This window comes from Myxine glutinosa, chromosome 4, assembly GCF_964187855.1.
Source record: "Myxine glutinosa chromosome 4, kmMyxGlut1.1, whole genome shotgun sequence".
Taxonomy (NCBI): Eukaryota; Metazoa; Chordata; class Myxini; order Myxiniformes; family Myxinidae; genus Myxine; species Myxine glutinosa.
In genome coordinates, this window is record NC_136264.1 from 147,181,101 (window position 1) to 147,208,289 (window position 27,189).

General features: G+C 45.9%; 1 protein-coding gene across 4 annotated transcripts in view; it reads right to left on the bottom strand.

Moving 5' to 3' along the window:
* LOC137425350 (LIM and senescent cell antigen-like-containing domain protein 1) overlaps window positions 1-27,189 on the bottom strand; it is a 77,283-nt gene that overhangs the window by 9,363 nt on the left and 40,731 nt on the right. For all 4 annotated transcript variants that reach the window (XM_078776577.1, XM_078776576.1, XM_068113683.2 and 1 more), the window contains exons 4-6: window positions 14,578-14,725; window positions 2,955-3,021; window positions 2,584-2,704 (exon numbers count right to left, since the gene is read on the bottom strand). In XM_078776577.1, the coding sequence (XP_078632703.1) occupies window positions 2,584-2,704; window positions 2,955-3,021; window positions 14,578-14,725 (336 nt within the window). The remainder of the gene's footprint in view (window positions 1-2,583; window positions 2,705-2,954; window positions 3,022-14,577; window positions 14,726-27,189) is intronic.

Genomic DNA, 27,189 nt, shown 5'->3' on the forward strand with positions numbered 1-27,189 from the left:
GACAACGGCAGTTGAGAGGACACACAAGCACATCATCATGTTAGATCGGCAAAGTGTGGTATCAGAGGGTTAAATGGGGTCTAGAAACACTGATGTCCGACAAATGTTGGCCAACACATTATGTGGGGATGGCAAAAATGTCGCCTTTGGACAGCAATAAATGTGGTCTAACATAGTGTGGTCGGTCACAGATAAAATATGGTGTGAGAGGGGTATAGTGATGGTGCAAGAGGGAAAAAGTCAAGTCAAGTCAAGTCAAGAGGTGCAAGAGGGAAAAAAGAACTCCAAGAAGTTCTGTCACTCAATCTTTTGGGTCTCACTATCTGCCATGATCTTTCCTGGGAAAACCACATTTCAAATCTGGCCTCCAAAGCCAGTCGCCGACTGGGCATCCTCCGTCGTGCGAAGTCCTTCCTTGGTACACCTGAGCTCCTCACCACTTACAAGGCTTTCATCCGCAGCTCTATAGAATACTGCTCTCCCCTCTGGTCTGGTGCTCCTGCCTCACACCTAGCTCGTCTTCACGCTGTTGAAACCAAAGCGTTCAGAATCATTGGAATCTCCCGCGATGAAGCTACCTCCAAGGGCCTTTCACTCACTCACCGCAGGCAGGTTGGTGGTCTTTCCGTCTTCTACCGACTCCTCTCTGGCCTTGCCCCCACAGCTCTCTCTGGGCTCTGTCCCCCAAATATTCCTACAGGTCGCACAAGATCTGCCTGCAACCCTCTTATGGTTAAACTGCCAAAATCAAGACTTTCTGCTCACCTTCACTCCTTCATTCCTCTTTTCTCCCGCCTCTGGAACAAACTCCCTCACTCTCTTCAATCCCACTCCACCCTCCAGGTCTTTAAAACAGCTGTTCACCACCATCTCTTATCTTTCCCCATCCAAAACTTGATCTTTTCTACCCCCGCTAATTTCGGTCCCCTTGTGTTTTATACCTCTCTCCCCCCCCCCCCCCCCCCTTCCCACGCCTCCTCCCCCCAAGCCCTCTCCCTCCCACACTTCTCCCTGCTCTCAAATGTTGTGTTTGTGTGCTTCCCCTTCTCTCCCCATCTTGTCTTCCGCTCCCTCTTTTTATATATCTTGTTTGTCTGGTTGATTTGTTTGTGAAATAAATGTTAGCTCTTTCACGGGCCTCGATTCAGTATAAAAAAAAAAGAAAAAAAAAGTGGTGATGTAAAAAGGTACACCTGATGTAAGAAGGTACACCATGTGGTGATGTAAGAGGGGTAAAGTGGTAATTTAAGAAGGGTAAAGTGGTGGTGTGAGAACGGTAAAGTGGTGGTGTAAGAGGGGTAATTAGGTGGTGGTGTAAGAGAGGTAAAGTGGTGGTGTAAGAGAGGAAAAGTGGTGGTGTAAGAGGAAAAGGGGGGATGTAAGAAGGGTAAAGTGGTGATGTAAGAGGGGTAAAGTGGTAATTTAAGAAGGGTAAAGTGGTGGTGTGTGAAGAGTAAAGTGGTGGTTTAAGAGGGGAAAAGTGGTGATGTAAGAGGGGTAATTAGGTGGTGGTGTAAGAAGGGTAAAGTGGTGGTGTAAGAAAGGAAAAGTGGTGATGTAAGAAGGGTAAAGTGGTGATGTAAGAGGGGTAAAGTGGTAATTTAAGAAGGGAACAGTGGTGGTGTGAGAAGGGTAAAGTGGTGGTGTAAGAGGGGAAATGTGGTGATGTAAGAGGGGTAATTAGGTGGTGGTGTAAGAGGGGTAAATTGGTGGTTTGAGAGGGGTAAAGTTGTGGCATAAGAGAGGTAAAGTGTTGATGTAAGAGGGTTGAAGTCGTGGTGTAAGAGGTGTAAAGTGGTGGTGTAACAAGGGTAAGGTGGTGATGTAACAGGGGTAAGTGTAAGACAGGTAAGGTAGTGGTGCAAAAGGGATAAGGTGGTGGTGTATTTCAGACAGTTCAGTACAATGAACACTGAAGGAGGTAAAATGCATTAATTTATAGCATTGAAAGACTCTGCAATAACTATAGAACGGCACTCCGCCAAGCTGAACAGTTTATGCCCAACCACTCCATCACATTTTGTCCGAATCCGTCCCCAACTTTTTGAGGTATCCTGTTCACAGACAAACAGACAGGGGTGGAATGACAGACACGAATCGAAGAAGATTAAATGAACAGAGCTGGAGCCTAGAAGAGAAGGAAATTATCCTCCAGTACAAAGCATACTCTACGCATGAAGCATGGGGGATTAATGGTAAAGGGGAAAGATTAATTAACCAGTCGAAACAAACAAAGCTGGCAGCCAAGGCCAAAATAGTGAAAAGAGCCCTTGGAATGAAGCTATGAGAAGGAAGTTTCACAATCTGGTTCATGAATAATGATCCTTTAATGAAAAAGGAGATGGAAATTTTGAGTTCTGGGAGAACTTCCTCCCACCTCCTAAACCCCACATATGGAGATAACAACCAACAGGTGAAAACATAACCATCGTCCAGCCTTGGGGGCGGAGGTAATTATGCAAGTGAATAACATCGCAAAATCCTTTGTATGGATGAACAAAACTTTTTCTTCATAAACGTGTGATATTTACACGTGCTCAGAACAAGTCCATCCAGAGAGAAAATAAACGTAGGCCTACTTACCGCCCAGGGCCACCCACAAAGCCAATCTCAGAAAGTTGTAAGTTGCATTTTTGGCAGCGAAAGCACTCGGGATGCCAATTCTTGCCCAGTGCCTTGATGACGCGGCCGATTATGAAATTCTCTGATTTGAGGGTGAAGATGTGAGAAAGGGTAGGTGCAAGGGAGAGGGAAGATTGAAAGAGAAATCGGAGAAAAAAAGCAAATTAGAGAGAGTGTGAGTGATTGCGTGATGGCAATTTTGGGATATCATCAATTTTAGGAATCATGTTCACAGTAAATAGGGCTTTAAACTATGATTGATGGTAATTAATTGTCACAGGCACGGATATAAACACAATTCAGAAACAGACTCAATAAAGTGAAATCCTTACCGCACGTAGCACAGCATGGTGCGTACAGCCTCTTGAAGTCCTTCTCACAGTACCTTCTGCCTTCATACTACCGGGATATGAGAGCATGGTGTAGGCTCATTGAGAGAAAAGATATAACACAGACAAACAAGTTATCGACATACCATAATAGTGGATGGTCTTGCTCAGTTTAGCTATATTTATACCTTTATTGCCCTTGCCAGAGGAGAGGATAATGTATTGCATTGGGGTCTGTTTGTCTGTTTGTTATTTGTGAAATCGAAGATTTTTCAAGTATATTGATTGGTCTTGTGCATTATTCTGTCTCTTTGTCTGTCTGTATGTCAATCACCTACAGGTCACAATTTTAAACCAATCTTTACGAAACTTCACCAAATAATAGGGTTGATCATAAGGAAGAAGCCAATTGATTTTGAGGTCAAAAAGTCAAAAGATCAACATAGGCCAAAGGGCAACAACTTGGTCATATTTCTAGAATAATCCATTTTCATCCATTTTGACTTGAAATTTGAAGAGGATTTACATATCAGGTCATTGAATTCAACCACCAATTATCTTTGAGGTCAACATGGGCCAAAATGTCAACATAGGCCAAATTTCTAAAATTGTTTGTTTACAAATAAATTGTAAAATCTTTCCTCTGATGAACTTGAAATTTGAAGAGAATTTGCATATTTGGTCATTGATTTCAACCACCAATTATTTTTGAGGTCAACATAGGCCAAACAGAGGTCAAAGGTCAACATGGGTGCAATTTCTAAAATTCTCAATTTTCATCCGATCGACCTCAAATTTTAGCAGCATTTGCATATCAAGTCACTGAATTTAATCACTAATTATTTTTGAGGGCTAAAGGTTGAAAGGTCAACATAGGCAAATTCCTAAAATTGTCAATTTTCATCCGATTGACGTGAAATTTGAAGAGGATTTGCATATTTGGTCTTTGAATTCAATCACCAATTATTTTTAAGGTAAAATTTGTTTTTCAGGATTTCGCAAGTATCATGCTCTGAATGACGTCTTTCTTGTTTGTTTGTTTGCACATGCAGAACAGAGGCATATTAATTGTATACTATTAAATAAATATATACTTTTTAATCAACAACAATATATACTTTTCAATGCTTCAAAAAGGGGACCGAAAAAACAACAACAACCACGGTACCCGAAAAGGCCAACCCCCGCTTTGCGGGGAAAAAATGGCCTCTAAACGGTGGGTTTTTTTAATCAACAATTAATAATCATACCGGTATATATATATATATATATATATATATATATATATATATATATATATATATATATATAGGACTATATATATATATAGGACTATATATATATATATAGGACTATATATATATATATATATATATATATATATATATATATATATATATATATATATATAGGACTATATATATATATATATATATATATATATATATATATATATATATATATATATATATATATATATATATATATATATACATATATATATATATATATATATATATATACATATATATATATATATATATATAATTATATATATATATATATATATATATATATATATATATATATATATATATATATCAATCAATCGGTATTGTTACACTCACCAGAGGAGAGGGCTCTGCTTGACGTCTTTCTTGGGTCCGTTTGTTTGCATTTGGGTCCGTTTGTTTGTTTGTCCGCACAGAATAACTTTGCTTTCCTCTGCAACCATTGGTCCGTTTAACAGGAATTTTTCACCATTTCAAATTTTTTGTGATAATGACGTCATAGGTCACGTGGTATGGGCGCCATCTTGGAAAAAATGAAAAACCTTTCACCTCAATATCTCCAAAACTCTCCATGGGGAAAAATGAAATATGACTCATTGCCAAGTACTCCTCATAGGGAACAACATATATTCATGATGAAGTCATTAGTGTCTTTATTATGATGTCATAATTAGACAAGTAGAAAGCTTAATCTGAACAGTTTGAAATGTCTTGTGCACGATCTACTTAAAAATTGTATGGGCGAATTAAATTAATGATGTCATCGGTCACATGGTTCGGCAGCCATATTCGTTTGAACATAAATCCATGTCATCAATAAACCACACACACACAGCAGCTAATAAACACCACACAACTACAAACATCTTCGCAAGGGTCTCCAATCTCTGATTGCTCTTTCTTGTTTTTATCTTTGATGATGATTTTGATGGAATGATGATAGAATGATTACTGTTATTTTAAACTTTACAATGTGAATCATACGAATTTTAGTATACGTTATCATGTAAACCATACAAATTTCAGTCTTTGGACTGCCTTGTTTGGTGTTTTCACATGAATAAACCAAAGCATTATTATTATTATTATTATTATTATTATTAGTATATTATTATTATGCTGTTGAAATCATCATGGTAATGAAAATGATATACAATTATAATGATAATGAAAATGTCACATAATGACAATGATAATGATAATTATATGTTGATAATGATAATGATGATAGTGAATGACAATAATAATAATGATAATTTTCTTCGTTCTTATGCAGCACAAGCCTGCAGGATACCATCATTGGCTGATGGTGCAGCTGTGCCTCTGATGCAATGCCCTCTGCTGGTTAGGCGACGATAGCTCGTGGTGGAGGTAACAAATGAAGGTGAAGAGGGAGTTTTCATTTGAAAGAGAGAGTGTTAAATGTTTGGGAGTATACTAAATTGAGGGCAGTGAATGTGTGCCTTGTTGTGCTTCATGCATTTGTATCGTCAGTATCTAAGGTTCATTGACCACACTGCACGTCACATGAAAGTCCAGAACATCATTCTCTCTGATGTTCCATACTCTATTGCAGAGTCGCTGCCGCCGAAGCAGTTTATGGGCAAGGATTGTACTGTGTGGTTTGCCATTGCTTTCCCAGCAGTAGTTAAGGCAGGAATTTGGAATCAATTCATGGTGCCGGTGATAGCTCACCGACTCTTCGCAAAGGAAACCGTGAGATCTTTAACGTCGACAAATTAATCCCGCAAACGGGACATCCTGATTAACGTCCATCCAAGGGAGGACGGTACACACATTGATGAATCACCCTGTCTGAAATACTGGGATGACAGTTTATAGCTGAGTCAGGATTCAAACCCAAGCTAGACAGCTTAGAGGCGAGTGGGCATACCTTTAGGCCATCCTTCCAGCCATAATGATAATGGTACATTGAAGCGCGGTGCTACGCGCTTGCTTGTACAACAAGAAGGAAGCGGACAACGCGGTGAGTTTAAGAGTCCTTATTAAACGAGCTCAACTGTAGCACTGGCGCGCTCCGGGCTACGCGCCCGGTGTATATCCCGCGGCCACGCCTACCCCTCGGGCGTGGCCGCCGCCCACTTGGTGCGTGGAATGATGCCCTCCCGCCAGTGAGCTTTCGTGTCTGCCACACGCGCCCCCCCAGAATTCCCGCGCACCTGGAGGGCCAGTTTGCGGGGCAAACGGATGACCCGGCCGAAGCGCCCTCTGGCGATCGGCGGCGTCCGGGGTGCAGGGATGCCAGCTGGGATGCCTCCGGCTGCGCCCGGGATGGGTGCAGGACCGGGGGGTGGCGTGCCGGCGGGCCTGGGCGGTGCCGGGGGTCCGCCCACAGGGGGGCGGCCCCGACGCGGGGGCCGAGCCACCGGCAGTGGGTGGTCCACGTCGAGGTGGGCCGGTTTGAGGTGATCCACCGAGACGCGGTCGGGAGTACCACCGATGTCCAAGGTGAAGTGTTTCACCCCGGTCTCCAGCACGCGGAAAGGCCCGTCGTACGGGGGCCGCAGTGGTGTCCGGTGGGCGTCGTGCCGGACGAAGACGTACTCCGCGGTGCGAAGCTCCGGGGCGACGTGCGTAGGCGGGTGCCCGTGGTGCGCCGTCGGCACCGGGGCGAACCTCCGGGCTGTCTCCTGCAGCGCGGTGCGCTCCTGCACCGCGGACCATGGTGCCGTGGGGTTGGGGAGGAACTCGCCCGGCACCCGCAGCGGTTGTCTGAAGACCAACTCCGCCGCGGATGCGCGCAGGTCGTCCTTGGGCGCCGTCCGGAGGCCCAGCAGGACCCAGGGGAGCCTGTCGACCCACCCGCCGTCGCGGAGGGTGGCCCAGAGCGCGGCCTTCAACGGGCGGTGGAACCGCTCGCACAGGCCGTTGGCCTGGGGGTGGTAGGCCGTGGTTCGGTGCAGCTGGACCCCGAGCCCCCGCGCAACCGCCCCCCAGAGCTCTGAGGTGAACTGGGGGCCGTGGTCGGACGATATGTCCGAGGGGGCGCCGAACCGGGCGACCCAGGTGGCGATGAACGCCTGTGCGACGTCCGCCGCCGTCGTCACCGCCAAAGGCACGGCCTCCGGCCACCGGGTGGTGCGGTCCACCATTGTCAGGACGTGGGTGAAACCCCGCGAGGGGGGCAGAGGTCCCACCAGGTCCACGTGTACGTGGTCGAACCTTCGTTCCGGCACCGTGAACGGGGCCAATGGGGCCTGGGTGTGCCGGTGCACCTTCGCATGCTGGCACGCGAGGCACGTCCTGGTCCAGCCGCGGACGGCCTTCCGGAGGCCATACCAGACAAACTTGTCGGCGACCAACCTCTGGGAGGCCTTCGTGCCCGGGTGGGACAGGCCGTGGATGGCGTCAAACACCTGGCGCTGCCAGCCCGCGGGCACGATGGGGCGAGGCCGCCCGAGGGAGACGTCGCACAAGAGGGCCGCGCCGTCGAACTGCACCTCGGTGACGCGGAGGCCCGTGATGGCGGTCCGCAAGGCCTGGATGCCGGGGTCGGCGGCCTGGTCCGCCGCCATCTGGGCATAGTCGATGCCAAGGTGGACTGCATGGGCGACGGACTGGGAAAGGCAATCCGCCACCGGGTTGTCCTTCCCCGCGACGTGCCGGATGTCCGTCGTGTACTCGGACACGGCCGAGAGGTGACGCTGCTGCCGGGCCGACCACGGCTCGGCGACCTTGCCCATCGCGAAGACCAGTGGCTTGTGGTCGACGAAGGCCGTGAACGCACGGCCCTCGAACAGATGGCGGAAGTGCCTGACCGCCAGGTGAAGCCCGAGCAACTCGCGGTCGATGGTACTATAGGGGCCTTCGGGCGGGCGAAGCTGCCGGCTGAAGAATGCCAGCGGTTGCCAAGCACCACGCACCCATTGCTCGTGCACCGCGCCCACCGCGTAGTCCGAGGCGTCGGTGGTGAGGGCGATCGGTGCATCGGGCGCCGGGTGCGCGAGCATGGTGGCGTTAGCCAAGGCAAGCTTCGCGCCTGCGAATGCCGCGTCCATCTGCTCGGTCCAGGTAACATCACCTTTGCCCGGCTTCCCTCGGAACGCCTCGTGCAAGGGGCGCAGGAGCTGGGCGATGCGGGGCAGGAACCGATGGTAAAAGTTTACCATGCCCAGGAACTCCTGGAGCCCCTTGATCGTGTGGGGGCGCGGAAACCCCTTCACCGCCTCCACCTTGGCCGGTAGAGGGACGGCCCCGTGCCTGGTGACGCGGTGCCCCAAAAAATCGATGTCGCCGACGCCGAACCGGCACTTGGCGGGGTTCACGATGAGGCCATGCTGGCCCAGACGTTCGAAGAGCGTGCGGAGATGGTGAAGGTGCTCTTCGTGGGACGCGATAGCGACGAAGATGTCGTCCAGGTATACGTACACAAAATCCAAGTCGCGCAAGTCGCTGTCCGTGAGTCGCTGGAACGCCTGAGCCGCATTCTTCAAACCGAAGGGCATCCGAAGAAATTCGAACAGTCCGAACGGCATGATGACCGCCATCTTCGGGATGTCCTCCGGCCTGACGGGGACCTGATGGTAGCCGCGTATGAGGTCCACCTTTGAAAAGAAGGACATGCCCGCCAACCGGGCGGAGAAGTCCTGGATGTGGGGGACGGGGTACTGGTCGGGGGTGGTGGCGTCGTTGAGGCGCCGGTAGTCCCCGCACGGTCGCCATCCACCGCCGGGCTTCAGCACGATGTGAAGCGGCGACGCCCAAGCACTCTCGGAGCGCCGCACGATGCCGAGCCGCTCCAGCGTAGCGAACCCCGCTTTAGCCACCGCGAGCTTTGTCGGCTAGAGGCGGCGTGCCCGGGCGTAGACCGGTGGCCCGGCGGTGGGGATGTGGTGTTCCACCCCATGCTTGATGGCCCCCGCCGAGAAGGTGGGCCGCGTAAGGGCCGGGAAGCTGGTGAGGAGGCGGGTGAAGTCGTCCGCTGCCGGAAGCGTACAAACTAACCTCGCCGGGACCGAACGGCTCAGCAAGCCGCTTGGCGAGCCGCTCGGTGAGCTGCTCAATGAGCCGCTCAACGAGCTGCTCAGCCGGCAAGCAAGTGAGCTGAACGTTTCAGCCTGGACGAGACGTCTGTTCTTAACATCTACCAACAACCCGTGTGCACAGAGGAAGTCCGCACCGAGCAGTGCCATGGGGACACTAGCGGTTATGAACGTCCACTCGAAGCGTTGCCTTCCGAACCGCAGGGAGAGGCAGCGCTTCCCGAATGTGCGTATGGGTGTTCCGTTCGCGGCAAGCAACGCGGGGCCCGGCCCGCGGTGTGTTTGTTGGACGTAGAGGCAGGGATAACGCTCACCTGTGCCCCCGTATCGCATAGGAAACGGCGCCGGGACAAGGTGTCCGTTATAAAAAGAAGGCTGCCGGAATGGCCGACGCTCAGGGCCGCTACCGAGCGCCGGCTTTGTAGTTTCCCGACTTGCCGAAGGAGCACGGCGGGCAACAAGTCCTCGCCTTGTGGCCAAACCTGGCGTGGAAATGGCACCAGGTTTGCGGCGAAGGCGGAGGCCGCGGTTTTCGCGGTGGTGGTGGGCGTGGCGTGGCAGCGGCCACGCGGCGTGCATCAGCCTCGGGATCCCCGAGGTGTGGTGCATCAGCATCAGGGTCAGCCTCGGGATGCGCGGCGGCCGCGCCAAAACTCGCCTGCGCGTCCAAAGCCGCGAAGAACCTGTCGGCCTCGGCAGCGAGCGCTCGGGGTTCCGTCGTCACAGAACCGGCCAACGCGAGGCGGATTCGTGCCGGCAGCTGGCGTCGAAATAACGCCCGGAAAAGAGCGTTCGGGGTTTCGTCGCCCATCAATGACAGCATATGGTCCATGCAGACCGACGGTCGCGTGTCACTGAGCTCGGGGAGGTCCAGGAGGCGGTCGGCCCGTGCGTCCACCGTGAGGCCGAACGTGGCGAGGAGGAGACGCTTGATCGCCTCGTACCTGCCATCGGCCGGTGGGTTCCTCAGGACCGACAGGATGCAGGCGGCCGTGCCGGGCCCGAGGGAAGCGACCACGTGGCAGTACATGGTCTCGTCCACCGTGATGCCTCAAAGTCGGAACTGGGCTTCTGCCTGCAGGAACCAGACTTCGGCTTGCATCTCCCAGAACTCGGGGAGTTTCATTTGGACCGCGCTGTTTGCCATTGCGATGGCGTATACGGGTGGTCAGCGACGGCTGACCAGAACGTCGGAGTCACCAATGAAGCGCGGTGCTACGCGCGCTTGCTTGTACAACAAGAAGGAAGCGGACAACGCGGTGAGTTTAAGAGTCTTTATTAAACGAGCTCAACTGTCGCACTGGCGCGCTCCGGGCTGCGCGCCCGGTGTATATCCCGTGGCCACGCCTACCCCTAGGGCGTGGCCGCCACCCACTTGGTGCGTGGAATGATGCCCTCACGCCAGTGAGCTTTCGTGTCCGCCACAACATAAAGATAATTATAATAATAATGATGGTGAAAAAGGTCCATAATGAATAATGATAATGGTACATAATTTATAATAATAAAAGGCAGTGTGTGAGTGTGTGTGTGTGTGTGTGTGTGTGTGTGTGTGTGTGTGTGTGTGTGTGTGTGTGTGTGTGTGTGTGTGTGTGCATGTGTGTGTGTGTGTGTGTCCTCCATAACCACAAAACCATGAAACTAGTGGCCCCAAACTTTGCATGCATACTTATTGACCTCCAAAGGATTGCACGAATGAAAACTGGGTGTTTGGGTTTGTTTTTGAAGATCATTTACACTAACAGGCTTACCTTTGGTCAGCCTGAATTAAAGCCACTCAGCTTGGGGGTCTTAATTCCACCATTTTGTCTGCTTAACTAAAGTATGCCTTGGCACAGAACAGGTCGGTTTCTGTGCAATAAAGCTTCATATATACAAATGGTAATATAGCTGATCTTCGTACCTCCGAATTGATGTATTCCTGTATACATCGCAATGCTTAGAAAAAACTGTTCAGCTGAACCGAATTTCAAAAGTTTAACTGCGGAATTGACCTCAGCAGCAGTTCCGACTTTAAAAAAAAAGGGTTAATTTGTCTAATTCAGACATTGTGGGACTCTCCTGGCATCTCAACAGTTGCTTGAGTGCTTACGTTGTTGGAGTGCTTGCTTGAGTGCTTAAGCTGCTTGTCGAGCGCTCTTCAGGCTTCATTTGCAAGTCATGGCGATACAGTACACAGCGCTCACTTTTTGTTTTTACGTAAGCAGTTTGTTATTAGACGAAATTAAATTGATTCCCAATTTTTGTGTGATCTACTGTCATTATAATAATATGTTATATTAATATACATATAAAAATATACTTATTTTTTAAAAACAACATCGAATCAAACATTGTTTGGAACTCCGCCACGTTGAACTAACTGTAGCTTTGCAAGTGAAAGTCTGACATTTGTCTGCTCGATATGGTTTGCATATTTTCCTGATTTCCTGCTTGATTTTCACTTTCATAGAAGATTATTTAAAGGTAAATTTTTTGTGGTTGCCATTTTTGTGCGGCATTGAAATGTGAAATTTGTGTGCAATTTGACTGTCCTCTTTGGGGATTGTTTTATTCGTGGGTTGTACTCAACTTGCACTTACATTTTTAGAAGTATCTCGAGGTTCTCCACACAAAATTAAAACAAATCTGGTGAAAAACGGATGTTTAAAAATGAAATCACATCGTTCTGTGTGGTGTGCAGGCAAGATGACGCGTTTACTGTGTGGTTTATCTATGTTACACATGATTGTACTAATGGATGTACCTGAGGCTGTTACACTTGCGCTAAAATAAGTTTGGGGGGAAATCTGAACGTTTTGAGGGATTATACACCTTGATGATATAGTAGAATTTCGGAGAATCCTATAATTTTGAGGCCTCGCTGTTAGAAGCATTTATCTCGATGATAGCACCTGCTTGCCCATTTTGATATAACTAGATGAGATACCCGTTATACGCCCAGAAAATTTTGAGTATGTGGGGGCGGGGAGGTGTGGGGGAGTGGGGAGGGTTGGTGTGGGGGAGTGGGGAGGGTTGGTGTGAGGGAATGGGTGTAATGGGGAGAATCTTGAGGGGGTTGGTGAGGGGATGGGGGAGGAGCCATGGGGGTATAAAGTGGAGTGGGAGAGATACCTGGTCGCCCAGGTGAACCTGAGGTTGGGGGTGAAGTTTGGAAGGGGTGGGGTTGTGAGGGGCATGGGGGTGTTGGTGTGGGGGAAAGTCAAAGTGTAAAATCATTCTGGAGGAATGGTCACACTTGATGTCATTTGAGCGCCCCATGGGTTAGATGGTGTAGCCGGTGAATAAGCACACACACACACACACACACACACACACACACACACACACACACACACACACACACACACACACACACACACACACACACACACCTGGGTAATATGAGTTGTCACAGCAGGTATCGCATCATTCAGCCAACCATCACGTATGGAGAATACAATGCAGAGGGGAAGCGAGAAATTCTGCCATTATTGCTTTCATGATAAATAGATGATATGGTGGTTTAACCGACAGGTTTTCAGAATCCTCCCCTCCCTTCACCTATCTTCCCCCGTCCCTCCCTCCACCTTCCATCCACCCTCCCCTCTCCCTCCCCATTCTCCTCTTCTCCCCATCTCCTCCCCTACTCTCCCCCTCCCTGTTCCTATTCCCCTCTCACCATTCCCCCAACCCCTAACATCCCCCTCCCTCCTCCATTCCTCCCCCTTCCCCCCTATCATTCCACCTCTCCCCCCCTCCACTTCCCTCATACCCTCCCTCCCCCACCTCCTTCCCCTTCCCTCATATCCCCCCTGCTCCCCTTCACTTTCTTTTCACTCCCTAAATTATAATGATGATAATGACAATAACAATGATAATGTTGATAGTGATAATACTGATCGCAATGATAATATTGGATAATGATGATAACGATAATGATACATGGTAACAATGGTACCTGAGTATGTCTATTAATTACGTGTCATTGCAATGTGAGTGTGTATCAATTACGTAATATTGGAATGCAAGTATGTCCATTAGTTACGTACTAATGAAATGTGAGTACTATGTCTATTAATTATATAATATTGGAATTCGAGAATGTCTATTAATTATGTATTAACGAAATGTGAGTACTACATCCATAAATTACATACTAATAAAATGTGAGTGTGTCTATTAATAATGCACTGTTTGAACATGAGATGGACCGTGCTTAGATCTTTTAATTACAAATTATTGGACAGTGACTACATCTATTAATTACGTACTATGGAACGTACCTTTTAGACCTTTAGACCCCTTTATACCCTTCTGATCCCTTAAACCCTCGAGACTCCTTTCCACTCTTTAGACCCCTTCAACCTTTTAAGACCCTTGAGAGAATTCCAGATATTTTCACCTTTAGCCCTTTGCCTTATATTTTGGGAGGAGGAGGGGCGGGGGAGGGGGTGGGGGTGGGGGATTAGCATTGCATGAAGTCTACACAGTGATGTGCATTGGACTTTTGTTTGCTTTTTTGCAACCGGGTTTTACCAGGAACTAGAACAATGTGACTGTGTCGCCAATATGCCTCCGCCTAGTCCCACAATGGGTAGATGCCATCACTCTGCATATGTATGGGTAGGGGATCACGCTTGTGAAGTTTCATGTTGATCGGATAAGGTTCGTTTTTCTATCCAAGATGGCTGCCAAACCACGTGATCTATGACATCATTTTCAAACTATATGCAACTATATGTGCTGTTAGATGATATTTGTAAAATTTTGCATCGCTCAGGTGAGCGGTTTCAGAGATATAATTATTTAATATTTTCCTTCAATCCAATATGGCTACCAAACCATGTGACCTATGATGTCATAAATTTAATATTTCAATACAAATCAGTCATAGAGCATGTGCATGCAATTTCAGATTTTTAGGATAAGGAATTTGATAAAAACATTTTTGGTTGGTATACCACTTCACCTATGATGTCATCATTATCATGCTTTTGTTCCCCATTGGGAGTACTTGACAATGTGCCAAGTTTCAAATTTTTCCATTCACCGGTTTCTGAGAAAGAATTTTTAAATTATTTGCTTTTAATCCAAGATGGCCGCCATACCACGTGACCTATGACGTCACAATTATCATAAAAACATTTTGCATGGGTGTCACTCCTACCCTGAAAGTTTTGTCTCAATTGGACATATAGTTGCTGAGAAAAACGAGGTTTAGTCCATACGGACGGACGGACATACGGACAGACGGACGGACAATCCGAAAGCATAATGTCTCCGGCGACTTTGTCGGCGGAGGCATAAAAAAAAGAGTATCAGACCGAGATGGCGGATCCTTTAAAATACCTCATAGAACAGTTCATCGGGGAAAGGTCGAAAGCACTGTGCACATACGAAGCACCGAGGATGGTAGATCTGTCCACACGAGTTGAGTATTGGTTCAGCCGATCGAATGACTTCATGGCAATGAGCACAAGATGCCTGTGAAGAGTTCCTGGCACATCAGGGAGAAAAGACCGGGCATTTAGATTACATTAATATGGGCACCCCCCTCTCTTTTTAATTACCTCCACCACCAAAGGTGGGTGGAGCTAATATTTTCACCACTGTCTATTTGTCTGTCTGTCTGTCTTATCTCAATTCGGTTTTATTAGAATAAAAGAAAAAAGAAAAAATGTACATGACTGTAGTCCAAGGACTAATAATGTCAAGTTTACAATCTTACTATAATTCACCAAATGTCTGTCCGTCCATTCGAAGCTACCGCAAAAACGGCTCAACCGATCGCAACGATATTTTGGGTGGGTTTTCCTGGGACCCCTGGGAGTAAAATAGGCTATATTGTTTTTCCAGGTTTTCCAATTTTCCAGTTTTTCCAAACACGATGGAATAATATTTACCGATATGAACAGTGATGTGGCTTTTGTTGAAATTCTACAAATACTGTTTATTCTACGTACCAGGAGAGAGTAGATCGACTCCTGACGAATTCTTCGTATATAAACGTGCGGCTCCGAAGTAACACGGCAGCGTGTGCAAAGCGACTGAGCTCGAAGGCCTGCCTTTTTTACGATGAAAAAAGGTAAAAAATCAAACATTTGAACAGCCTTGGACGTGCACCTTGACCCCATGGCCAAGGCACACCGTCTATCAAGGCTGTCCCAATAACATTACACATGCACCTCAACCCCAAGGCTGAAGCACATGGTCATTCAAACACATGCATCCTGACCCTGAAGGGCCACAATGCATGGTCATACAATTGGACCACTCCTCTCAATAGGAGTGAGTCCACTGACAAGGCATTACTCCTGTCAGGTAACCAACGCAGAATTTCTCCTGCGAGGTAAGTATAGTGGCCGCTTCCGTGTTACACATTCGGCGCGCACTCTTCACACATAAACGTGCGACTGAGAAAGACGTGCAGTGGCCGCTTCCTTTTTGCAGAATTCAATCTTTTTTCAAAATGCGCGCCATGTACTGTTTAGATTTTGATGATTTGCGTGTGATATGATTCAACGGATGTTGAATCTAGTTCCATCCATCTAGTTTCTAGTTTCCATCTAGTTTCCATCTAGTTTCAAATAATCTTTTCGATTCCCGCCAGTCAGCATATAGACCAGGCCATAGCACCGAGACCGCTCTCTTAAGAATAACCAATGATCTTCTGACCTCTCTTGACTGTGGTAAGGTTTCCGTTCTTGCTCTTTTGGACTTGTCTGCCGCCTTTGACACGATTGACCATAGTGTCTTAATTCGTCGTCTTGAAATCACATTTGGTATAATTGGTACTCCCCTTTCTTGGCTGATGTCCTATCTTACTGATAGAGTGCAAACAGTTGTTGTCAATGGCCAGAAATCAGCCCCTTCTCCGCATTCCTTTGGCGTTCCCCAGGGCTCAGTCCTGGGACCTATCCTCTTTCTTTTGTACACTCAGCCTCTATTTGATCTTGTTGCCAGACATTCAGTTGATCACCACGCCTTTGCGGACGACAATCAGCTGTACAAAGGAAGCACGATTCAACAAATCGTGCCCACTGTTGAAGTGTTAGAAGGCTGTATTGCCGACGTGAAGGCGTGGATGACCCAAAACAAACTTCAGCTGAACGATGCTAAAACAGAGTCTATGATTGTAAGATCGCACAGATGTCCTCTACAATATTCACTTCCTACCACTATTCATGTTGGTGAAACCGATGTAAACTTTGTTTCGTCGGCCAAGAACCTCGGTGTGGTTTTCGACTGTAACATGACATTTTCCAAGCAAGTACTTCAAGCTTGCAAATCAGTATACTTTCAGCTGCGAAAGATCGCATCCATTCGCCACTTTCTTACTCCTCAAGCTGCTCTAACTCTGGTCTGTGCCCTTGTCCTCTCAAGGCTAGACTATTGTAATTCTTTGTATGCTGGCTGCCCTCAGTTTCTCTTGGATAAGTTACAAAAGGTTCAAAACTCTGCCGCTCGTCTTGTCTGTAAGGCGAAGAAGTCTGACCATGTTACTCCGCTTCTTGAATCTTTACACTGGCTGCCTGTCTCTGCTCGTGTGCAACACAAAATTTGCACACTATGTTATAAATCATTGTGTGGAACGGGACCTCACTATCTGTCCGATTTGCTCACTCTCTATGAACCTCGGCGACGGCTTCGTTCAAGCGACGACTCTATGACCTTAGAGCCGCCACGCACCAGCACCAAGTCGTTTGGCGAGAAATCCTTTTCCTTTGCTGCACCTCTGCTCTGGAATGACTTGCCTTCCTCTGTTCGACATGTTGACTCTCTTCCTGCCTTTAAAACCTCCCTCAAAACCTATCTCTTTCACAAGTCTTTCAAAGTCTAAGTCCTGTTTTCCCTTTGGTTTGAGGTGGGACAGAGATCGAGAGTATGTCTGTGTACAACTGTACATGTGCAGGGGAGGGAGGGGAGGAGGAGGGGGAGTACACATCTGTGGGTTTTGAATGGGAGGGAGAGGAATAGGGCAAGAGTGAAGGTGTGTCTGTGTGTGTGTATGTTTGTGTATGTGTGTGCGGTGTGTGTGCATTCGCATGATAATGTAAAGCGCCATGAGGGTAGTTTACTCTGCTTGATGGGGCTATATAAGACTCCTTTATTATTATTATTATTATTATTATTATTATTATTATGTTTATATGAATCGTTGAAATTTTTAAAAAAGCCTTCAATTTCTGATATTTTGCCTTTTCATTTGGGCTTCCCAATTGAAGCCCCGCCCATCGGGCGGGTACCGTTGCTAGTATAAATAATTTCACATAGTAACAAATACATTATACAGACAGAAAAATAAATCAATTATGTATTTGCATTGGTGAATCAATCAAAACCGAAGAAATTCATTTAAAAGGTTGAAATACTTCAGTCAATATATGAATGTCAATAATTACATTCAAAATATCTAAATATTTGTATTAAATAACCTACACTCACTTAAAAATGGTATAGTATATCACATTACAAAAATTAAATATTCAATCAATTAATCAAAGTCTTTGAACACGATATGTCAAAAAGGTGTGGACCGACTCGGACAAAAATTGGTGGAGAGATTGGATGTGTGACAAGGACGAATCAATTCGATTTTGGTGAAAATCCGAATACGAGAATTTTTTAAGTGATTCTTCACCATCGAGTGGGCAAAAACTATGTATAGCATGATATTGCAAAAAGTTGTGGATGGATTATAACAAAACTTGGTGGATGAGTTGGTGAGGCAACAAGACCAAGCGATTAGATTTTGATTCAAGTCCGAACCCAGATCTGGCCAATCAGTGCGATGCAAAAGGTAAACTGTTCAACCTGGCGGAGGTATGCGCTCGACGGCGGGATGGAAGGGAAAAAAATGGGGAATGCAAGGAACAACAAATAACTACATACAATGAGGTAAAATAAATCTAAAGAAATCTAAGGCTCCTCACTCCAGACTCGATCACAGATGGGGAAAGGGAACAAAACCCAGGTGGCTTATCTCTCTCTGGTAATGGATTCAGGCCAAGGAGCAGCCACAAACAGGCAGGATGAGTAGGTGATGAGGAGGTGATGATGAAGGCGAGGCAGGACGAGGCACAGATGAACAGGCAGCAGGTGACAAAAACAGACACAGGGCAAAGGGTGGAACGTGAGGAGGTGAGCGATCGAGCAGCTGTCCTCAGGGGAACGAGCATTTTCTTTCTTCTGAGCATGACACTCTCCTGGACAACACTCCAATTCTCCTCAGACGTCCTCAAAACTCATCAGAACTCCTCAGAACGCCTCAGAACTCGTGTGATCCCACCATGCCTTCTTCTTCAGGTCTTTCCGCAGATTCTCACTGGGATCCAAATTTGGCTTTGAGTGGACCAGTCAAGCACTTTCACATTCTTGTTCTGAAGCCATTTCCATGTTGCTTTGGCTGTATGCTTGGGGTCTTTATCCTGTTGGAACGTAAATAGTTGACGCATTCTATGGTCTTTTGCGCTCTGAAGCTGGTCATCCTCAAGGATTTGCCTGTATTTGGCTCCATTTATTGTTCCCTCTATCCTAACAAGTTTCTCAGTCTCTACCACTGAAAAGCATCCCTATAGCATGATGCTGCCACCACCATGCTTCACGGTATGAATGGTATTATATGGGTGATGAGTTGTGCTTGGTTTCCGCCAGACATAGCGCTTAGCATTCAGGCCAAGGAGTTCAATTTTCGTTTCATCAGACCACAGCCTTTTGCCTCATGCTCTCAGAGTTTTTCACATGCCGTTTTGCAAACTACAGGTCATGTGCCTTTTTCTCAGAAGTGGCTTCCATCTGGTCACTCTCCCATAAAGCCTAGATTTGTGAAGTGCTGCAGAGACTGTTGTCCTTCAGGCAGATTCTCCCATCTAAACCAAGGAACTCTGTAGTTCTGTCAGAATGGTCTTTGGGCTCTTGGTCACCTCCCTGACCAAGGTCCTTCTTGTCCAGTTGCTCAATTTGGTCGAAAGGCCAGCTCTAAGAATAGTCTGAGTAGTTCCATATTCTTTCCATTTCCTATGATGTTGCTCTTGGGAACTTTCAACACTCTATAAATTGTTTTATACCCTTCTGCAGATCTATGCCTCCTCACAATACTATCTCTGAGTTATATGGACAGTTCCTTGGACATGTCATGTACTGTTATTGGTATCTCTTTCATGTAATTTTTTTAACACCCATTGAAACCTTGACCGCTCCAAGTAATTTTTTAATGTTTCCTCAGTCACACTTTTGCCAGATTACTGAACATCAAGAGCACGCATGATTCATTGAAATACTGTGCCACAATATTAGTTTACTCTGACACAATCATACAAATCCAGGGATGGAATAAAATTTCATATCAAAAGCAATGGAGAGAGAAAAAAAGGAAAGGAGGTAGAGGATGAGGCAGGAAGAAGGGTATTGAAAAGAAGAGGATCAGGAAGAAAAGTGAAGAAATTGTTGAAAAGTTTCTACGAAACTTTACAATCTCTACCTTTAGAATCTCTACTTTTTCTTGCTTTAAAAGGTGTTTCAAAAGTGGTTTTGTTCTGCTTTTGTTGCTTTTTGCAAAGTATAGGTTTCTGTGTACACAAGATAAGATAATAAATAATAATGGTCTTTTATTGGCTTCATATCGGTTCCCCATGTCAATGCTGAGTCCTGAATTAACAACGGTTAGGATGTATACCAATGCAACATCAACATGGTGGTATGGAAGGAGGAAATAGCGTTTAAGCTATTTTTAATTTACCACCAAAATCAAATACACTACCAAAGCATTCCATTTTAGCCATTTTGTCGAGGAACCTTCTTGAAAAGGTGAAACATCATTCGAATCATCATCATGATTTTTTTAAGCAACCACAGTTGTCGGTGAGTTCCATAAGGTTTATGACACCCTGACACTGTGGAGTGCAGACAGATTCTGGCCAATCATGCTAATCCATCAAACATGACTCATCAGGAAGGGATTCATTTTCGAGCAAGATTATTTGATCTCAAACATGTAGTGAAATGACATTGTGATGTTAAAGAAGATCAAGGACCCACAAGCATGGCTTGACCAGAATAGAAGTTCCAGTATGAAAATTAATTGAGTCTATATATGAACTTGCAGCACAGGTACAGAAGAAAATGTAATGGCAAACAAGAAACTTGGCAGTATTGTGGTTGAGTAACACAGGGCATTTGCAACAACATCCGTAAGCATACAGGTGCTTACAGAAATACCAGGTGCACAATCCCTTTGCCACAGTATAAAATCCAACAGGACACAAATACAGAGGAAGCCGCATTTCATTTCCTGAATGTGCATACAGTACTGAGAGCGCTCGAGTGAGAAAGATTTATAATCGAACGAGAAATTGTGTTCTGCTATTCTTTATACTGTACAACCAATGGAAATACAGTTGTGTTTCACAGTGTTCGAATTTGCTAGCAAAAGATGCAATCTCATGGCATTATCAAAATAACTTCTTAAAAACAAATGCGCAAAATAATGCGGAAAGCAATCCCACAACTCACAGGTCGGTAGGTATCGTAGTCACATGTACCCTCATTTTACAACTTATCCATATAAGATAGATCATTAACTTGTAACAGCTTGGTAATAAACTTAATTGTATGTGGCAAGCCTGGTTAAAATCCCAGGGTATTAACTATTTTCCATTTGTATGCAGCGAAGGAAAGCTTGAACATGGAAGAGTTATTTTTTGGCACATTAAGAATAGCCCCAAAAATGACTAATGACTTTCTTAAAGTGCAAAGTACAAGGAAGAACGTTTCAGTCCTGGTGTACCAACAAACTAACACAGACAATTAAACAGTATTGTGAATCAACAAATTCGATTTGGAACACAAGAAGCACAGAGATGCGTGCCCTGACCTGCCCACTCATCCCTTCCACCTGTTCCCTTTATTCCCAACCTTATCTAATTGCTTATCTAATTCCCACAAAATGAGCCCAGTTAATATTGCATTGGACAGAAAATATGACAAACCTCCAGCCTTTATACCTGGCTTTCGTATTAAGAGTCAGGTTGTCAGCGACTAAACCGACAGCCCTCACTGGCTTTTCTTGTGGGGAGGGTGACTGTGACACCCTGCCAGGACCAAAAACAACACCTGGCAAAGGATGGATGAGATCCCGTAGGAAGCCAACGGCCTTCCAGTAAGGAGATGGTGTCTCTTAAAAAACACCCATCCGGTTTGGACCGGTTCAAATCATTCCAAAGACTTGAAAAATGGTACGTGCTGCTTCCTTGCTTGACGTTCTGCATTTAAAAGGATAGAGCACGGACAATCCCCATCGCTTGGCATCCATGGGGAGGAGGAAATTCCTCTTGAGGAAATGCCCCACTGAGTACAGTGAGAAAAGCGGCGCCATTGTTATGACATCGCGGGTACCGAGAACTACCCCATTGGAAGTACTTGACAATGTGCCAAGTTTCAAATTTTTCCATTCAGCGGTTTCTGAGAAATATATATTTTTTCATTTGCTTTTAATCCAAGCTTTTGCTAATATTTGCTTGCTTTTAATCTGCCATACCACGCGACCTATGACATCACAATTACCATGAAAACATTCTGCATGGGTGTCACTCCTACCCTGAAAGTTTTGTCTCAATCAGACATATGGTTGCTGAGAAAAATGAGGTTTAGCCCGTACGGACAGACGGACGGACGGACAACCCGAAAACATAATGCCTCCGGCGACTTTGTCGGCGGAGGCATAAAAAAAAGTGGGGATGGAATTTTGAAGCGTCATTTCAAGCCAACTGTAAACTGACCTTTCTAAGACTATACAAGATGATCTAGCAGTGATTGGTGACCTATTACAGCAAGACTGTGAATGATGTTCTGAAAGGTGGAGAGTGGCTAATTTCAGTGTCGACCGATGAGGTGTGGGATGTAATCACCGAGGAGAAGCCTGTTGTTACCCTACGATGTGTTGATCAAGTGTACAATCCATGGGGACTTTATCATGTCAGCTCCAATGTTTAGGGATAACATTTTTCTAGTAAAATCATCCACACCATTGAGAGACTTGGCCAAGATGTTACCAAAATGAGGAGCCAGTGCTGAGACATAGCTGGTAATATAGGTGGGAATCATAAAGGAGCATGCCGTAGGATTGAGAGCCAATACGCAAAACCCTTCCGGCTTTGCTACATCTCCCATTAGTGGGACGTATGCATCATCTCTGACTTTGAAAATCCTATCTGCAACATAATGGGCACTGCTCGTGCGGGAGTGACGCAGGCACACGCGTGCACAACGCATGCACAACGCTCGTTGGAGAGTGCAGGTTTTACTGAAACAGTCTCTTGTCTCGGGTTACAATCCCGAATGGGTCGCTAATCTGACGTAGGATACTCAACTGAGGGGGCAGAAATTTGGAATTTCTGAAGTGTCGATGGTTATGAATTTGGAATGTACAGCGAGCCAAGATCGACTGAAGGATTCACCAATAGTGAGAGAGGTGAAGGGGTAGAGGCGGGAGAGATCGGTGAGGATAATAGAGGGGAAAGGAAGAGAGGGGAGGGACAGGGGAAGAGATTGAGAGACCTCCTCGTTGAGGAGTTTGATGTGAATTAGCTAAGATTTATTTTTCATTTTCAAGAGTGATCCTCAAGGAATAGCAAGGTTAAATTCTCAGTGGGGGTAACGGGAGAACAATGGAGCACAACCGGCAAGGGAATACATTAATAGGTAAGGAGACAGAAAGAAAGAGAGAGAGAGAGAGAGAGACTGAGACTGAGACTGAGGCTGAGACTGAGACAGAGAGAGAGACTGAGAGAGAGAGAGACTGAGAGAGAGAGAGACAGAGAGAGAGAGACTGAGAGAGAGAGAGACTGAGAGAGAGAGAGAGAGAGACTGAGAGAGAGAGACTGAGAGAGAGAGAGACTGAGAGAGAGAGAGAGACTGAGAGTGAGAGAGAGAGAGAGACTGAGAGAGAGACTGAGAGAGAGGGAGACTGAGAGAGAGAGAGACTGAGAGAGAGAGAGACTGAGAGAGAGAGAGACTGAGAGAGAGAGAGAGAGACTGAGAGAGAGAGACTGAGAGAGAGAGAGACTGAGAGAGAGAGAGAGAGAGAGAGACTGAGAGAGAGAGAGACTGAGAGAGAGAGAGAGAGAGAGACTGAGAGAGACTGAGAGAGAGAGAGAGAGACTGAGAGAGAGAGAGAGAGAGACTGAGAGAGAGAGAGAGAGAGAGAGAGACTGAGAGAGACTGAGAGAGAGAGAGAGAGAGACTGAGAGAGAGAGAGAGACTGACTGAGAGAGACTGAGAGAGACTGAGAGTGAGAGAGAGAGAGAGACTGAGAGAGAGACTGAGAGAGAGGGAGACTGAGAGAGAGGGAGACTGAGAGAGAGAGAGACTGAGAGAGAGAGAGACTGAGAGAGAGAGAGACTGAGAGAGAGAGAGAGAGACTGAGAGAGAGAGAGAGACTGAGAGAGAGAGAGAGACTGACTGAGAGAGACTGTACAGTTAAAATTCTTCCTAAATATATACTGTAATTTTTACCTACGACATGACATGTCTACAAAAGCTTTGGGTTGTTGGTGCTGTTGTTGTTTTCGTTGGGACTCTTGTTGGGGGTCGATTTTTGAAATGTGCACCCATTGGTCGGGCAGCTGCCGGACCACACCCACATCTGTCGCTTGACTCCACCCACCATAACAACAAGACAAAATGATATGGCTGCCATCTTGTTTTATGGTGGGCCTAACACATTAGGCAGGTTGGCCTCTACTGATTATACACTCCCGGGTTTGTTGTGTCAGATTTCCATTGGCTTTGTTTGGGTCGAATGCTATTCACGATGAGGGACCCCAACAATCCAATCATATGTCGAATAATAATGAGGTTTAATCAAGCTCGTCAGAACGCAGGGTTACATCACAAATTACTAAAATAAATACCGTTATGTAATTTTTGAAAGGGTTCTTATTGGGGTTAAGCAATCCGTGACCATATGACGAATCAGCTTATTCTGATATAACCGTTGGGAGGGTGACATGGATAAGATGTGTCAAGTTAAGTTTTTAATAGCGCATTAAATGCGTGTTTCCCAATTGGCCCGTTATCGGATTTTTCCACAGGTTGTATCCACAGTGCACTCATTCTTGTTTGTTTTCGAGAGATATTTTTGTTAAACCGAAATAGATTTGTTCATTTTTACAGATTTTATTCCAGTATCGTTTTTTATTTATGTTGTATTTTTTAAACTGAATGCTATTATTAAACTAATAGTTTCCCTGAATAAAAATGCAATAGGCAATAGGCCACATCTGCAACAACTTCCAAAAAAGAAGAACAAAAGCTCAGGTAACAAGAAAAGCCAAAGTCCAATTTACCTCATCACTTAATAATGTACTCAGGACCTTCAAGTGTAAAAAGCTGCAGTGAGAAGAAGCTGGAACAACGGTTCAAAACATGGTTGCTTGTTCATTAATATTTGGATGATGATGTCTGGCCATGAGAGGGTTAATATTTGGATGATGATGTCTGGCCATGAGAGGGTCCGTAACATAGTTGTCGTATGAAATTCACCTTTGTGGCCCTTGCTTTAAATTTTTGGAAAAGTTTTGCAGTTATAACTAGAACGGCACTCGGTAGAGCGCATACCTCCGCCAGGCTGAACATGATAGGTCGGATCTGGATTTGGACATGAACCAAAACATAATCGGCTTGTTCTTGTCACCAACTCAACCACCTAGTTTAGTCATAACTCATCCACAACTTTTTTTAATATCATGTTATATATCGCTTTTCGCCCGATCCCTCAATGGTGAAGAATCACTTAAAAACTAAATAAAATTCTCGGATCTGAATCCATGTTCAGATCTTCACCAAAATCGAATCGCTTAGTCCTTGTCACACACCTAACTTGTCCAGCAACTTTCGTCTAAATCCGTCCACAACTTTTTGAGATATCCTGCTATGTATCGCTTTTGGCCCACCCCCGCAATGGTGAAGAATCACTTTAAAAATTCTAGTAGCCGGATCCGAATCTGGATCTTCACCAAAATCTAAATATTTCTTCCTTTTCACATACACTACTTCCCTGTCAAATTTCGTCCGAATCCTTCCACAACCTTTTGAGATATCTTGTTCACAAACAAACAGACAGACAGGCAGACAAGGGTGAAAATATAACCTCCATCCACCTTTGGTGGCGGAGGTAACTAGAACAACACTCGGTGGAGCGCATACCCCCGCCAGGCTGAACAGTTTACGTTTTGTATCCCACTAATAGGCCAGATCCGGATCTTCACCAAAATTGAATGAATTCGTCCTTGTCTCACACACAACCTCTCCACTAAGTTTCGTCCGAATCAGTCCACAACATTTTGCGATATCCTGCTCAAAAATGCAAATGGTGTTGGTCAGGTATTCTACAATGGCGTTTGCAATGAACAGTTTTCACAATGACTGAAGTGGTAACAACAAAAGCAGGTTTGTTAAGAAAGGTTAACAAGTGCTTTGATGGAAGAAACACTTAGTAAACTTTAAAACAGAACTTCAGACAAAACCTGCACTTTTCACTTTGACCTTTGGCATCTTTTAAAATCCATGAACCACCTTTAGAGGCCATTTTTCCTCGCAGAGCAGGGCAAGGGTTGGCCTTTTTCGGGCACCGTGGTCCCCTTTTTGAAGCAATGTTTTACAGCCGGATGCCCTTCCTGCCGCCAACCCTGTTAGTCGCCTCTTGCAACACGCAGGCAATTACCAGTGAGCAGGTACTCAATTTGCCGACCTCGGAAGGATAACAGGCTGAGTCAACCCCCCATGTGTTCATTTAGCGATCGACCGGGATTCAAACCCAGGATCCTAGGATCCCAAGCCGGCACCCTAACCACTAAGCCAACACCAGGCCTATGAAAAAATTTACAACTTTAAAATCCATGAAAAAGCAATAACCTTTTACCTGCGCATCCTGCGATTCACCGACAATCCTGAATTTCTTTATTAATAAAGTTGCCCAGCGTTACGGAGAAACAATTATTGATGCCGATGAAAGTGATGAAGGTGAGAATTTTTTTAATTTATTTTTTGTATACAGGATCGAGGCTCGTGAAAGAGCTACATTTATCAGTATCGCACAAAAAATCATGCAGACACACAAAACATATAAGAAGGGGAGTGGTAGACAAGATGGGGAGAGAAGGGGAAGCACACAAACACAACATTTGGGAGCAGAGACATCGGGAGTTCTGTGGGAGGGAGAGGGCTTGGGGGCGGAGGAGGCATGGGAAGGGGGGGGGGGGGCAGTGGGAGAAGTATAAAACACATGGACACTGCAAGGACTTCGAGGAAAGAAGTTGGTATTTCAAAAAAGTGGATCTGGGGTGAAATTAGCGGGGGTAGAAAAGATCAAGGTTTTGGATGGGGGAAGATAAGACATGGTGGTGAACAGCTGTTTTAAAGACCTGGAGGGAGGAGTGGGATTTAAGAGAGTGAGGGAGTTTGTTTCAGAGGCGGGAGAAAAGGGGAATGAAGGAGTGAAGGTGAGCAGAGAGTCTTGATTTTGGAAGTTTAGCCATAAGGGGGTTGCTGGCAGATCTTGTTTGACCTGTAGGAATATTTGGGGGACAGAGCATAGAGAGAGCTGGGGGACTGGGGGAACAAGGCCGGAAAGGAGTCGGTAGAAGACAGAAAGACCACCAACCTGCCTGCGCTGAGTAAGTGAAAGACCCTCGGAGTTACCTTCATCGCAAAATTGCGAAGCTCATTGCAAAGCATGCATCGAGCTTTGCAAGATTGTGTGGAAAGAGACGGACACATTCTTTCTTGTACATTAAGGAGCAAAGTGACAATTCACTGCCTCAGGGCACATATAGGCACACTCACAACGTGTCAACCCTAATGTCAAAATATTTGCATCGGGAGAGGAATGTGACGACGCGATGGAGGCTGGGGGATGAGGGTGAAAAGAAAGAGGAGAATGTGAGAAAGCCCCTTAGTTGTTTT